This window comes from Passer montanus, unplaced genomic scaffold (genome assembly GCF_014805655.1).
Source record: "Passer montanus isolate IOZ18808 unplaced genomic scaffold, ASM1480565v1 scaffold32, whole genome shotgun sequence".
Classification (NCBI taxonomy): Eukaryota; Metazoa; Chordata; class Aves; order Passeriformes; family Passeridae; genus Passer; species Passer montanus.
Window position 1 is genome coordinate 442,951 of NW_024367930.1, and position 15,433 is coordinate 458,383.

A 15,433-nucleotide genomic window follows, 5' to 3' on the forward strand; every position below is an offset into this window, starting at 1 on the left:
CTTTCTCCTTTCTTCCTTCCATCCTTCTTTCTTTTCCCATTTGTTGCCTAAGAGACTGGAACAATGGATACTTGAAAGAAACAAACGATGTGGCCAAAATGGGGGAAAGGGGTGCCCTGGCTGCACTCTCATAGCTGAGGGGCCTGCTCTTAGCAAGAGCAGAGATACTATGAGAGTTTGGCTGGGGGATAAGGGGCTGGGTTTGTCCCTTGCTCTCTCTTATTCTCAGAGGGTAGACGTGCTGCTGCTGCGGGGAGAATTCATTGTCAATGCAGAGTTCTGTCGTGCACGCTGCTTTTCCTTACATGGGTGAGCCTTTGCTAGGAAGAGTGGCTTTTGAACTGGGACTTTTCAACACCCAATCTCACTGGAAGGGACCCTCACCATCTACTCGGGTGCTGCAGGGGAAAACCCAGGACCCTGACCCCCTCCCCCTTCTGTCTCCTGGGTGCTTGCAGAAAGCCGACTGCCGCTGCCCAGTGCTGCTGTTTTCTGCTGCTGCTACACTTTAACCCAATATGCCCCTGCCTGCCCTTACACACTGTGGCATCTGACAGAGCTCTGGAGTTTTGCTACACTTTTTACCACCCCAGGTGTGCCTGCCTTCCAGCTTGCTGCTCCACGGTTCCTGCTGCAGTCCATTTCATCATCCATAGGGGCACCAGGACCAGCTGCCTCCCATGAGTTTGTAAAGGAAGCCCTTTTCTATCTCTCCCGTTGGCTGTGCCACCATTACCCACCTGGAGAGAGGTAGATGGGTTCATGCCACAGCGCCCCCTCCAGGTGCGGGGGAATCATCGCACCTACCCGGCCCAGCCGGGAGCAAACAGCGCCCCTGCTGGCTGTGACTGTAACTGCACCAAAGGGGACAGTGCCACAGCTGTTACTGGGTTTCTGGTTCTATTTGTGGTCATTCCCACTGTTGTTGTTTGTTTGCCTTGTTTTATGTGTGTACACATACATATATATATATGTGTGTGTGTGTGTATATATGTATACGCACACTAGTAAAGAACTGTTATTCTTTTTCCCATATATTTGCCTGACAGCCACGTAATGTCAAAGTTATAATAATTTGGAGGGAAGGGGGTCACATTTTCCATTCCAAGGGAGGTTCCCACCTTCCTTGGGAGGCACCTGTCTTTCAAACCAAGACACTATCGTTGGTGCTTGCCCATCTCTCTGATTTGCTGAGGTCTTGCTGTGGGTCCTCCTTGCCCTCGAGCTCCTCCCATTTGGTGTCATCAGCAAACTTATTATTCCTTTTGCATCCAAGTCATTTATGAGGAGACCTGGGCCTAAGATGAGCCTGTGGAACCCTACCAGTGATCTAATGCCAGTTTGATGTCACCCCATTCACTACAACCTTTTGTGCCTGACCTGTGAGCCATTTGCTCATTCATCACATAACATGGTTATTCAGCTGTGTGCAGGACACTTTGTCTAGAAGGATCTTGTGAGAGATGGTATCAAAAGCTTTGCTGAAGTAAAAAGAAATACAATCTACCAACTCTCTTAGGTCACTTAGGTGGATTACCCTGTTGTGTAACAAAATGAGGTTTGACAAGCAGGAGTTTCCTCTCTTGAAGCCATCCTGGCTGTGACCAATGACTGAGTTTCTCCTAGGTGTTTTCAGTACCTCCCACAATAGACTTTTCCATAATTTTACCCAGGACTGGAGTGAGACTGACTTAATTGCTCAGTTTCTTTAGAGGGTTCCTTTCACAAAATTAATGTGCCTCTTAAAAGGGTATATGGGAGATGTCGGGTTTTTCTGGCTTTTAGGAAAGTGTTCACTATGGAAATGTTTTGAATCACCAAGATTTAAGTAATGCATGCTGAGACTAGCCATCATTTCAAATAGTTAAAGCTACAATGGCAGTTAATATCTGTTGAGAAATCCTAGGACTGTCACTAGAATTTTATTTGCGAAGTTGTATTCAGTCTTTGTCTCTTTCCCTATCTGGTATGTGTATACAGTAGTTCTTATGTTCTCAAGATCAGCATAGTTTCTGCATTTCTTGGCAGAATGTACCTTTAAAGGTTTTTTTTTTTTGCTTGAGAGCAAGGGTTTCCAAAACATGGTATTTGCGAGGAATCTCACTCAAAATTAATGCCACTCAACTGAATGCCACCTTCCTTTTGCAGTCCTAAGGGGTACATCTGCTGCAGGAGATTTCTAAACAGATGTGCACTCCTTTCCTGGTTTGGGAGATGTAGCCTCTGTATTGGATAATGTGCATAATTCAAACTTGAACTTTTAGAAATCAAGCTTGCGATACAAACAGATAGGTGCTGCTGGTAATGCATACTGTAGTACATAATCCTTTGATCTGAATATGCTGAACATTTAATAGGCTTTCTATTTTCTGATGGAATGTCAGGAAGAGACTTGTTACCCACCAATTAAGAGGTATCTTAGATAAGTAGCAAACTTTCTTCTTGCCTGCTGCAGGTGTTACTAAGAGGTACTTGTCCATTTAGACCAGAGACACAAAGAATATTTAAAAATAGCAATGATCTAACTATATTGTGTTGAAAAGTTAAATACCTTGAGCATTCATTTTAAACCTCAACACAAACAGTATAGAGAGAAAGACTAAAATGTCATTATGAAATGAACATACACTCTCCCCCATGGCAATTCTGTGGCAGAATTTTAAAGAGGCCTATTGAATACTGAATAGTTGTAAAATAGTTTTAAACAAATTAATGTATCCAGTGAAACTGCAGATGGCAACCATGTGACCATAAGCAATAAGAAATCTAATTTTTAGATACCCATCTATGATCTGGAGACAAAGCCTTTAATTCTATAAATAATTATAGTTCAATATATTGAAAACTGTAGGAAATAGGTAAGTTAAGGAACAATTCCTACTTTTAGAACAGTGTTGTAGCCTCCAGATGAGATAGTTTTAAAATTAAAGTTAATTCTTAACATGTTTTCATACTGTAACAATTTGAGATGCTTATGGCATGTGAAATGTTTTGATTTTAAATTATTTGTGGTTTTTGTCTTGCATCTTTCATGTATTCTCCTGTGTAAACCAAAATGAACATTCTCTCATCTTTAAACAGAATAAAAGATATTGAGGTGCCTTACCTAGTTTTCGTCACTCGGATTTTGAGTTTGGTTTATTATTTTCACTGTCACTGTATAGGAAAACTAGCTGTAGAACTTAAAACTGGTCAATTTGCTTAAGAAGCTTTGTTCCCCTAATAGAGAAAAAAATGCAAAATATATATGAGGCAACTGAGAATAATAATTTCTCTTAGGGCTCAAATAACTTTGTAAATGACTTAAAATCTCAATGTAGTATATGGTACATTTCTTACTAGTGTACTTGTAATTTTGTAAAGCTCTCTATTTTTACTTTTATTTCTTAATTTAAATAGTTTTGTGCTTTTTTCTGCATTAATATATTAATCATAAGAAAGGCTGACTACTGAAAACCAATTATTAATTATATTAACCTGCCTTACTTATATTCCCTAATGTGATAACTTGGCATACTTACGCAGATCAGGTGAAATGAGCTCTTTTGGCTTGAGTGACTTTACTTGCCACTATGGATTATTCAAAATGACACATAGCATTAAAAATGCTATCAGCATGTTGCTCACTTTAGCTTCCTAGTATTGTGTCAGGGGTTTTTTCCCTTCCTTATGAAATAACTCTGCATTTCTTCTTTCTCAGGAAGATGCAGAGAGGGCCAGATACTCTCACCACTCCAGTCGACATTCATATTTGGTTTGTGTTCAAACTGTATACTTTTTCTTTTTGATCATAGCCTTCAGAAACCAAACCAAAGGAAAAAAGGGTTTGGGTTCTGGCTTATTTTTCTAATGGAGAGGATGAAACTTCAAGTCTCATAAGTATTTGTAGTTTTAGTCATTTTAAGTCACATGTAATGTTCAAGTTCATCTGGTATTTTCTTTCCATCAGTGTTAAAAAGGTAGTTTATTTTTATGTTTCAATCTTCCAGTCTTTTCTTACACTTTGAGCATTACTGTGAAAATGAGCATTTGTGTATCTTTCACAAATACTTTGAGCATTTGTGAAAGAAAAGGTATCAGTACCTTAAGATACAATTTGAAGAAGAGTTTGGTATGATGCAAGATTCTCTTTCTTGGAGAAGGTGGGAATATATTATTCATTAATGGCAAAATATTTAGCTGAATGATGTAAGGTATCCTGAAATATTTTTTGTATAGGTTCTTTTATGTCATCTTTAGGCCATATATATATTGCTAAAGAACAGGTTTTTGCGGTTATGTTAACGTTTTCCTGGTCTTGGATCTGCCTAGAAATCAGCTGGTCATTGATCTGGCCAGGAAAGGGATAAATTACTAAAATAGAAGGGTTGGTTTTATGTATTTTGGAAATTGGAACGAGCTGTTTCTTTGTATGACTTTAAAAAAGGTGATTGTCACTTGCTAAGAGGTCTTTGCAATTAAATGTAGTTTCTGATTAACTGAATTTTGTATAATGTCATGCAAGTACTAGTGTTAAGTATTTCTGCAATTTGCTACACACATATTTTTGCCAAATAATTTTGAACAGTAAATGCTTTATCAAGAAAACATGCTATGTGCAACTCTTAGAAACTTGTGAGCTGGTATAGCTTTGCTCAGATCTGCTTTTATCTTGGCTGACAGCAAATATGCTAAGATGGAGATTAAGTAATTGGCTGTTGTCCAAACAAGAGGGTTTCAATTTGGCGGATAACTGAGCTCATTTTTGGGGGGCTTACTTAGAACTTCTTTGACTGCCTTGGTTATTTTCTGTCATTTTCATTATGAAAAGTAATAGAATTAAATTTAAATTTTATTTAATATGTTAATGTATTTTTATAATTTCATTCTCAAGAGTTCCTCAGATGTCAGTGCATCTCACAGGAGCAGAGCAAGTACCTCCAAAAGGAGAGTTTTTGTGGTGTGTAACTTGGAATCAGCACTTTTTACTTAGTGTGATGTGTTCACGTTCTAATGTTTTCTGTGTTTACTTAGCAAAGCAGTAGTTTGGTGAAAGCATGCTTATAGAACATGGTGTTAATGGGACTGCTGCAATGATTGATGTAATCAAGTACTTTGTGATAGCAAATGTGAGAGCTGAAAGAAAAAAACACTTACAGTTGTGAAGGGAATTAATCTCTTCAGTCGCTCTCTCCCAAACTCCTCAATAGACAAGTAAAATAAAATGGAAATGGTTGTCCATCAGCCTTGACAGGTACAAACGTGTTATTGAAAGTTACAATAGGAGACATTTTTCTCTTTTATGTTGTGATTTTAGAACAACAGGCAAGGCTGAAATACAGAGATTTTGTCTTTTCAGTAATGGGTATTTCTGTATATTTGTGGTATTCCTAGTTTAGGCAAGTTAAGCGTTTTTTAGTAGACTGTTATACCTTTTATACCTATTAGCAGTTTAAGTTAGTGTCGGGATGATAATGTCTGAGTGATCTGTCTTCATTCACTGATAGCAAGGTTGCTTATTGGAGGTAATAATTAGAGACTGAAATTGTTTTAAAAAAATAAATAGTTAAGTTGATTAAAACTGATCCAGTGACTTATGGGTCCTGTAGGTAATAGTTTTAGTAACACAAAAAGGACCATAGTCTATAATTACATCTACAATATTAAAATATCATTTAATATATTGTTAATACTGGATGTATTGGAACTATTGAGAGAATATGAATACAGTGTGAAATAATATTAGCTAAATCTGGGCTATATTAACTTATAAACAAATATAAAATCTAAATCTGGGGAATTTCTGGTGTTAATTTGATGTCTAGAAGAAATTTTCAGATGTAACACTAGACAAAAATATATTTTCTTGAAATCCTCTCATAACTTCTCATTTTGAACATTATACTGGGCAATACTCCAGCATGCTACTACTATATGATGTAATATTTTCAAACTACCGTCAGTTTCTTTTTTCTCTTGTGTTACAAGTAGGCTTAGGTTGATATTAAATTGTATTTTGTATTGCACCTTACCTACAGTTAAAATACCTGTGAAATTTTTAAATGAACTGTAAAAAAACAAGCTTGCTGTGAAAATTTAAGTTTTCTAAGATGAAAAAAAGAAGTATACATTTCACAAATTTTGCTGTTACTGAGTGACAGGAAACATAGGACACTTGCTAAACTATTATTACAAAGCTGTTTTTATTAGTATTCTTAAGAGTTGCCAACTCTGGTAGAGTCCCATTCTCTTTACGTGTAGCTGGCCCTTTCTTCACACTGTTCCTTCTTTTCACACATTTGCTCCTCCTGAAAACACTTAATTCCTCTGTTCCCAGCTTTAATTCCTCCCTGATCACAAAATACTGTTTCCCCTTCCTTCTGTAAAGTCTTTCATGTCCTGTACCACATAGGCAGTGACCTTCCTGAGCCTGTAAGGTGCCATGGAAGGTCATTGCATCATGGTGAGTTGCACAGCTTGACAATGGGGTACTTTGCCTGTTTCCAGATGAGCTTTTTGTTACATAACCTTGTAAATGTTGTCTCAGTTTAATGAAATCTACCATATAAGACTTGGCTTAATTATTTAAAATTCTGTTACTAAAATCACATGAAATATTTCACATAGTGTAGTGCTGTCCAAAATTATCTCATTTTTCATAAATTGGGATGCTGTTGGGGAAAAATATTAATTTTTATTAAATGGTCCAGCCCAGAAAGCACTTCAGATCTGGATAAATGGATATTCCTTCATGTTTAATTTTTCATTATTTGTAGAATATGTTTTCTTGGAATTTTCTTGTAAGTCGTTTTAGTCATTCTTTGAAATAAAAGCAATTTAATTTTTTTTTAACATTGTGATTTTCACTTCATTTAATTTTCTTTCACTTTAGTACAACAAAACTAAGGATAAATCTGCAAGATATTTGGTCCCTATATGCTAATACTTTGCATCTCTTTGAGGGAAGACTGTTTTTGTGCTTTGTTTCTGAGGTGTAATGGTATTAACTATTGACTTTAAATTTGTGACTTTAAAAAGTATATAAATTTGTACTATCACATGTTCAGATCTATAATAGTTTTATACTTCTAACACTTTCTGTAGCCTACATGTGTAATTTTTTTTTCAGGGAGAAAAGACACCTGTCTTACAGCAAGCACTTTCTAATATTGTTATTTCTAAATTTTGTAGTAAAGTGTCATACAGATTAGACTTGGGGGACATCTTTGGGGGGAAAAGTGCGTATGCATCTATTTGTGTTCTCCATTACCACATAGAAACTTTAACTTAATCTAATGGAGAGTTACTGCAGTCCAGAGAATAAGCAGCTAGTTTGTATATCTTTACTTAAAAGACATCTGTCATATTTTTATGAAGTGATAGTAGATGGCATCACATTCTCAGTGGTATTATGCCACATAAAATTTGTTTCTTAAGAAGAGGCAAGCATCAAGTACCACCAAAAGGAATATTTAAGCAGCTTAAAAAGTGGTATCTGTTTAAATAGCGGTGTTATCTGAATTAGCTAGCAGATAGGCAAGCACAATATAGTGCTTAAATTAGTCTATATTGTTAGGCTATTTTAGTTTGTTTATTGGTTGAAATTCTTCTGTGACATGTGAGCACTAGCTTTAAGGCAAGTCTATATTAATGAGAATAGGGTTGAGTATAGTTTCAATTGCCAGTTCTTTTTAACACAATGATAGAAGTGTGGCCTATTTTTTTCTAATTAGGTAGTTGGAATTTCCTGTGTTGTTTCTGCTTTAGGTGATAAAACCCTTAAATCCTTACATCTTCTTTATATTTTAAGATTGAAGATGCTGTTATATAATGGCATTAATTATCTAAATTTCATTCTTAGTCATGTTTACTGTTTATCACAAAGTTCAAAGGAGAAAGCTCTGTATTCTCATGATGACTTATTGGGTAGTTTTGTCATATAATATTCCTTATAAATATACTAAGCATGTAACATCATGGATAAATTTGTTAGCTTCCTGACATCTGCATGAATGTTTTTAGGGAAAAAAAAAACCCCTCATATTGATCAGATTCTGACTTCCAATTTGTGTTTGAAACTGTTTTCATATCAGTGCAATACCATCAACGGAACCAGATGAATAGAAATCTTGTTTTGCTGGAGGCCTGGAAAGGGCTCTTGGAACTATTTAAAGGTGGCACTTCTCTGGATTAAAGTTTATTCAATTGGGATGGAGATACGTGTTCTATTACTCCCCCTTTGTCCTCTATCAAATAGTTAGAAACATTTTAAATGTAGATGTACGGCAGATTGAATTTGCCAGAGATCTTGATGTTAATCCAGTGATTTATTGAGAAAGGCACGAGGATTATTTTGATTTTGCAGAAACTATTCCAGAAAGTATGGTGTTTAACACGTGGAAATAGTGTCAATAAATAAAATATTTTGGATGTAATTTTTCAGACAGTTTTTGGTACTGATGAATTAGCAACTGCATTAAGGGTTGGGGGGAATCAAAACAGCAGTGTATGCTTGTGTTGAGACTAGGCTAAAGTAATTTTGTATTTACTTATTATTGTATTACAGCATTTCTCAATGTACTTTTGAAGGGCTCTTCCCTTAGTTCCTAAACAAATGAGCAATATGAATATTTCTGCTTTCTGTTGCCTGTCGAGATAAGAAGTGCTGTATTCTGCAGGCACTATTTTTACTATGTTTTTATCTGTCTAGTTTTTATTTTTTTGTATGTGTGTATGATTTTTTTTCTCACTTGTGCATATATATGCAATTTGTGTAGAGAATGTCAAAACACAACAGAAATAAGCCAGAATATAATTGCTAGACTTCCAGTATGTGCACTTCATCTAAAGAATAGTGGTAGGGTACAGGCTATGCTGGTGTCACATAAACATCCAGCCCCAATTAAATGATTAGTTTTCTAATATTCTCCCTTCCCAAAATGCTTTGATTCATAATGGTAGCTAATGTAAAAAAGATAAAGTAAATAATTGTACTAATTATTAACAAGTCTTTTCAGTTATGTTTTTCATGTATTTCTTGCTGCACTTGTCAAACTTTTGGAATTTTTATTTTATTATGGAGGAAAAATACCAAAATTAGTTACTAGTTTGTTTGAGCATGGCATGAGAAATACAGTTAATGCTGATATACAAAGTACATAGTAATTTTGAGGCTTTTATTATTTACTTGCTTAAGAAAGTTAAATGGATTTGGGGTCAACATTAGGGAAAACTTTACACCATTCTGCACAAGGTCTAAGCTTGGGAACACTTGGGTAATGTTAAGATAAACCTTTCGTTTGCAAGATCTACAGATGCAACCTTTATTTTCTCTCTTCTTTCCTTCCTTACCCCTCAGAGTGGAATTTACTATGATCAAAGAAATCATAGCAGCATTGGATTTAGTAAACCAGTTCCTTCCTACCATGTTTGGGTCTGTCTCCTCTTTCTATATTAATTTAATTATTTATATAAAATACATATATGTGGTTTTGCTTACTTATGCCATATGACACTAACTTATTTCTCCATGACACTTGCAATTATTACAGTTAAAAGTGGTAACAGTTGTATTTTTTGCTTGTAAGAGTTATGTTTTATAAAATTAATGTGTAATATGCAGATTACTCTGTTCTGCATGTGAGGTTTTAAATTTAAAATAACTTCTGTGTCATGATTCTGTATGATATACAGAAAACAACTAGCAGCTGTAACAGTTGCTGTTTCAAATTCCTGTCTTTTAAAAACAACAAAAAGAAGTATTAAATGTTTAGCACCATTGCAATACTTTTTTCTGTCTTAACATAAATTATAAAATACTGATATATAATAAGATGAGTAATATCTTCCAGTGCCTGCAGCTGTGGTCATGGCCAGGTTTAAACAACTAGCTAGAGAAAACTGACATGTTATTTGAGAACTCCTTAATTTCTTCACTCTCTTCCACAAATGTACTTGAAAAAATACTAGATTGGTTTAATAATATTTAAATTGTTCTCAAAGATAACAGGTTTTCTTGGAGGCTCTTCCACCCTTCCTGAAAGTTTCTGTCTACTATAGATAGATTAAAATTTAGTATTTAAATCTTTAGGACTTTAGTAGAATATAGAACATAAATTTTAAAATTTATGTATGCAGAAAAGGTGTTTCTGACTTGTTCTGTTCTTCACATTATAGTCTTCTTCTCTATACAGTGATCCAGTGGCACCAGCTAGGAGTTACAGGGTTAGTACAATGTAAAACAATATCTTACTACCTTTAGATGTTTGAATGGCCCAATATAAATATAAAATTATACTTTTCTTCATAGGTGTCTCCTTTAAATACTGGTTTGATAAGAAGTATCAGTTTGTTTTGTAAGCACCATACGCATGGTTGCCTTAAATTTGTATTGTATGGCCATGAGGTTTGACAGTATTACATGTGCATTTTTTGGAGTTGCATTTTCTGTGTATAATTTTCTGGAGGCATTCAGTTTAATTTTATTAATGTCGTTAAATTGCCTCTTTCAAGTATTTTAGTAGTTGCTGTTTTACTGCTCTTTTTATAAGCAAGCATAAAGTTAGTGAATGCAACAATGATGTTGAAGCATGCTGGGGTTAGAATAAGTTAATTCAAACATACTAAATAACAACTGCATGTATAACACCAAAACCAGTATTTTAAAAAGTTAAGCATTTGGATGGAAATCAGGAGATTACTGAAGTTTGTGGTAAATACACCTTGAATACTTTTAAATAGGATGCCATATTTAAATCTAATAAACATAAAAAAATGCAATAGCATGAAAACCTAATCTGCATCTTTACAAAATCAAGAGTAGGTAGTAGTGCCATAAGAATGGCTAAGGTAGCTCTGCAAAAAGTTATGTTTTAAAGCTGGCATGAACGTCTGAAACTTTATGCCTTTTGCTGCTGTAGTAGTTCAAATCCATCTTACACTGCCATTTAGAGACATGCTAAACCTATGTAAAAAACCACCAAATATTATGTAGTATTTTTAATTAGTTAGTGAGATCTTCTTTTGCACTTGGATTACAAATAGATGATTTACTATTTTTGGCTTTGTGTATGTTCTCAAGAAAATGTTAGAAGATTCAGTGAGAGAGCAATACAATAAAGACTGCTATTACAGATAACTCTGATGCATATATACTTCTAATTTCTGCTGGAGGTTTCTTCATAGGGAGGGGCAAAGCAGCGTGAAATGGTAATTTTTTGTCTTTTTAACTTGCATTTCTCAGAGCTGCTTTTATTATTCACTGCGTAAATAGATTTCAGCCTTACACCTTTAAACATAACTCAGGAGAATGTGCATGAGTGACTGTAACATAAAACCACTAAGTGTACTGCATAGCTTCAGTTCCCAGGGTGTGTTAAAACTTCTGCAGGCTTCAGAGCAGTTAAAACCAAATTGCAATTTAAATGTTTAATTCAATTATGCCACTAGTTAAGATTTAATTTTTTTAAAGTATTTGGCTTTTTTTAAGGGAATTCTTAGTGACACATGGAAATAGACATGCCTCGTAGTAATAGTAAATGCTGCTGCGAATCTTAAAAATAATTTTTTTACGCAAGAAGTATGCTACTAACTGGAAATATGTAGCTATGATAACAGAGTACGGACTGTGCATAGGATGTGGCATGATAATGGCTGAGTCTGAATATACATGGTACTTCATTCCCTCTTTCTCAGGCCTCATTGTGTGGTGATGGATGACATAACTCAAATAGTTGTTGTGTTCTTAGTATTATAGGCCTCTGGTTGTTTCTTTCATTATCTTTGTTTTCTGTAGACAAAAATCTATGAAAGTTGTGAAAGTGTCCTTCATAACTTTTCTTTAGCCATCTGAATGCGGTTATTCTTCAAGAGCAAGCTCAGTCCAAAGTAGTCCTGTGGTGAGCATTCCTATGCACGATTTGATGAATGTTTTGATATTAACACGTCAGCAGTTATGAGTATGCCCACTTGGGATTGTTTCACTGAGCAACACAGAGATTTGATTTTTCCATTCCACAAAGAAGTTTTGATTTGTCCGAGGTGTGATTTTTAACAAGATATAAACTTTTAGCACTAAGACAGTAAACTCTAGAAGGAATTTGTTTTTCTAAATATCTTTTTCATGTTTGTAATAAACAACTAGTAACTGAAGTATAGCACATTGTTGGGCTTACCACCCTATGTCATAGATGGGGTAAACACATGATATACACTACAAAGTCTTTCTTTGGGGAAGAGGATTAATGGAAACTGTTATATCACGCAGTAAGAAGTTTGGTCATTTATTTTTATGATAACAAGTATCCAGAATGAGAAAAATTTGTTTCTGGGTCTGTATTGTATTAAAAGTGTTGTTCTAAACTTGGCTCTTTGTGCTGCAAAGTGATTTTAAAGAGTTTTATTTTGCTTCTGCCATAGAACAATTGTCTGAGTTTCATTAATATAGCTGCTCATTTGTCACGCCACACAAAACAATAAGTTAATCAGTGTTCTAGTATGGGCTAAACTGAAATGTTCAGTCCTTTTTAAAATTTCTCACATATTAACAGTGTTATATGTACTAAACAAATAAAACCACATTTGTCGGAAACTAGTGTTTTTAGCTACTAAAAACACTACTTGTCTCCTTAGATTTTCTTAACACCAAGATACTTTCTTAAAAGTACTTTAACATACATAGGAATATATATTAAAAAATATGTATATCAGATCTCACTATATATATCTTATACCAGTAATGCCAAGGTACATTCACACTAGTGAGTGCTTAATAGAGCTCAAAGCATTTGTTTAATGAAATAATCCTGAAAAGCAGATGAGGTAAAAATCTTATGAATAATTTAACATTCATTTCCTACAGTTTCTGTGGCTTGTATTTTGGTTTTACTCTGAATAATGCATTTGAAGTCAGTTTAGTTCTCTCTGAAAATCAGAGGAGATCTAATAGGTAGAAAACACTTGGAAGAAACTGTATGACACTTCTCCATCTTAAAATGTATCAGTTTTGATGAACTCATTGGAAAAGATAATAGGACTACAAAAAGTATAGAAGGAGGGACAGCAAGTTTATTAGGTATATGGATCTCTCAACAGCAAAGAGAAGTGGATTTTGAATTACAGAATTCCTCAGAGATTGTAGCCCAAGTTGTTCTTTTCTGTAATCATAATAAATAAGAAGAATTCTCTTCAGTATCTCTATACTTTGTGAAATGCAAGTGCGATAGGACAGTTTAGCCAAATTTCCAACTATCAAAATTTACCTAGCTAGCTACATTTAATGAAAATTAAGATACTAGTTTAAATATAGAGGTAGCTGAAAAATAGCTGGAAAATTTGTTGTCAGAGAAATAGAACATAACATAGCAGTGACAACAAATACAAATTCTGTAGTCCGAAAATAACATAATCTGAGCCAGGTGTTCATCAATAAACTGTTTTTTGTATACCAGTTATATGTGTAACTTTTAGACACCTTGCTAGCTTTTAATCATGCACATCAAGAATAAAGAATTTTTCTTTAAATGGTGAGAATTTGATAAGGACAATATATTTTCAAACTCTTTATAGAAGGATTTTTTTCCCCTATAATCACTTTCACTGTGAAGATTGTATTTAGTTTTAACTTTATGCCTTTTGAAGTAGAATGTTATCAATAAGCTTATGATAAATCCACTCTTCCCATTTAAAACTGTGTTTTACATGGCATAATGTATCTCAGTCGAATGTTTCACTTGAATTCCCATGGCAGATGTAATTGCACTTGGATATATTTTGCCTTTTTAAACAAGGAATGTATAGCACTAGCATTTTCTCCCACCTTTTTAGGTGCCAGTCTGACATACATCTTTGGGGACTTAGTTTGCCTTCTAGTGTAAGACATCTTAAACTTAGGAATGAGAAGAAGCCCAGATTATAGCTAGCACTGTTGGGTTTGTGTTGATATGAAAAAAAGACAACATTTGTAGAGAAAAATAGTTTTTATTTATCAGTTTATATAATCTTTTATGGTCTGCATACTTAATTTTTGTAGTTTGTGTTTGACCTTAAATTAATACTAAACCCTTTGGTATCTGGTTTTATGTTTTTTTGTATAACTCTAATTGAGGAAGATGAATCAATAATAAATGTCCATTGTTTTTGTGCAATAATGGAGATTTAAGGTAGGATTTTTTTTTGTTTTTAATAAACTTTTGTTCATTCAGTGGTGTCATCTTCAGTTCTCTTTCACCTTCTCCTTATCTTTTGAAGTCCTCTGATTTTTCTGATCAAAGTGAAACTACTGCTGATTATTTCAGTCGTTGCAACCACAGGGGAAGCATTGTTTCTGATGCAGATTACGGCCAAGTTTTGAATAGTGTGAGTGTAATGCTTTTTATTTACACTTTGGTGAACACAGCAAAACCACGGATTTTCTTTTCATACTCTGAAAGAGTAAATACTGTTAAAGCATTCTAAATTATTTAATTGCAAATTGGTTTATTGCGGAGTTGAGGCTTGTTTTCATATAAAAATGTACTGAGTGAAATTTTAAAAAGCTTGCTCCTTATATTAAAGGAGATTTTGCCTGTTGCTAGAAGCATGTGTCAAGTGTAACACTTCACAATTTTGTGTGTGTGCGATAAGCTTAACAATCATTTAAAAACCCAAATATTTTACATTTTTTTCTTATGGAAATTAACCATGCTAGGGAGGTTTTTGTGTACTTTTGGAACACTGTTACTTCTTTTAGTGACAAAGATACTTATATCTGTGCCTGCATTAGTGCATTTTAGTGTTCCTTCATCCCATATGAGATTTTTTCAGAATCCATTACTGCAGTGCTCCTTGCTGGCTATGCACTTGTACAGAATCCCACGTCAATCAAGAGAGCATGTTACAGGAAAATTATAGTGATGGTTTTCCTGTGCAGCTCCCTTTAGGCTGAACATTGTTTATATTAAACCTAGCCACCTTCTCTTTCTTGCTGCTTTAACTTCTAAATATTCTTGTTACTTGCAGGCTAAACTTTTGTGTTTAATAGCATGGAGTAAAAGGCAAATTTCTGTTCTTAGGTATATCTTCTGAAATAGTATTTAGGGTTAGCAGATGCAGTAGGTAGGCAGAGAGGCTGGGAAGCACTGTGTTTATTTAGTTGAGCAGAAGGAATGGTATGTGGTGATCAGCAGTGTGTAATTGCTTGCTTAGGTGAGAGCCAAAGTCTTTGTACCCTTGCCAAGCAGTGCAACAAGGGCCAGCAACCTCACTCTGCAGTTTAAGAGTTCAGACCAGACACTCCAAGAAGCTCCAAAAGGATGTTATTGTTCCAGTCTGTCAGCTTACAGCAAGGCTGCAGAACCTCTGTGTTCAAGAGCTGGTGACAGTTTGCTAGATCAAACCACAGCTGTTGGCTGTGGTTCTGCTTTGAATGGGAGACTGAGAGCTAGACTACTCTCACAATCACTTTCTGTGGCTTAGC

General features: G+C 34.8%; 1 protein-coding gene across 42 annotated transcripts in view; it reads left to right on the forward strand.

Moving 5' to 3' along the window:
- LRRFIP2 (LRR binding FLII interacting protein 2) overlaps positions 1-15,433 on the forward strand; it is a 52,521-nt gene that overhangs the window by 16,504 nt on the left and 20,584 nt on the right. For 17 of the 42 annotated variants that reach the window (XM_039715151.1, XM_039715152.1, XM_039715164.1 and 14 more), the window contains 6 exons: positions 3,701-3,754; positions 4,874-4,939; positions 9,338-9,412; positions 10,156-10,203; positions 11,823-11,876; positions 14,227-14,334. The exons of 6 other annotated variants lie outside the window; for them this stretch is intronic. In XM_039715151.1, coding sequence (XP_039571085.1) covers positions 3,701-3,754; positions 4,874-4,939; positions 9,338-9,412; positions 10,156-10,203; positions 11,823-11,876; positions 14,227-14,334 — 405 coding nt within the window. Of the gene's footprint in view, positions 784-3,700; positions 3,755-4,873; positions 4,940-9,337; positions 9,413-10,155; positions 10,204-11,822; positions 11,877-14,226; positions 14,335-15,433 lie in introns of all 42 variants that reach the window. 19 more of the 42 variants (XM_039715180.1, XM_039715167.1, XM_039715166.1 and 16 more) reach the window with 15 other exon arrangements.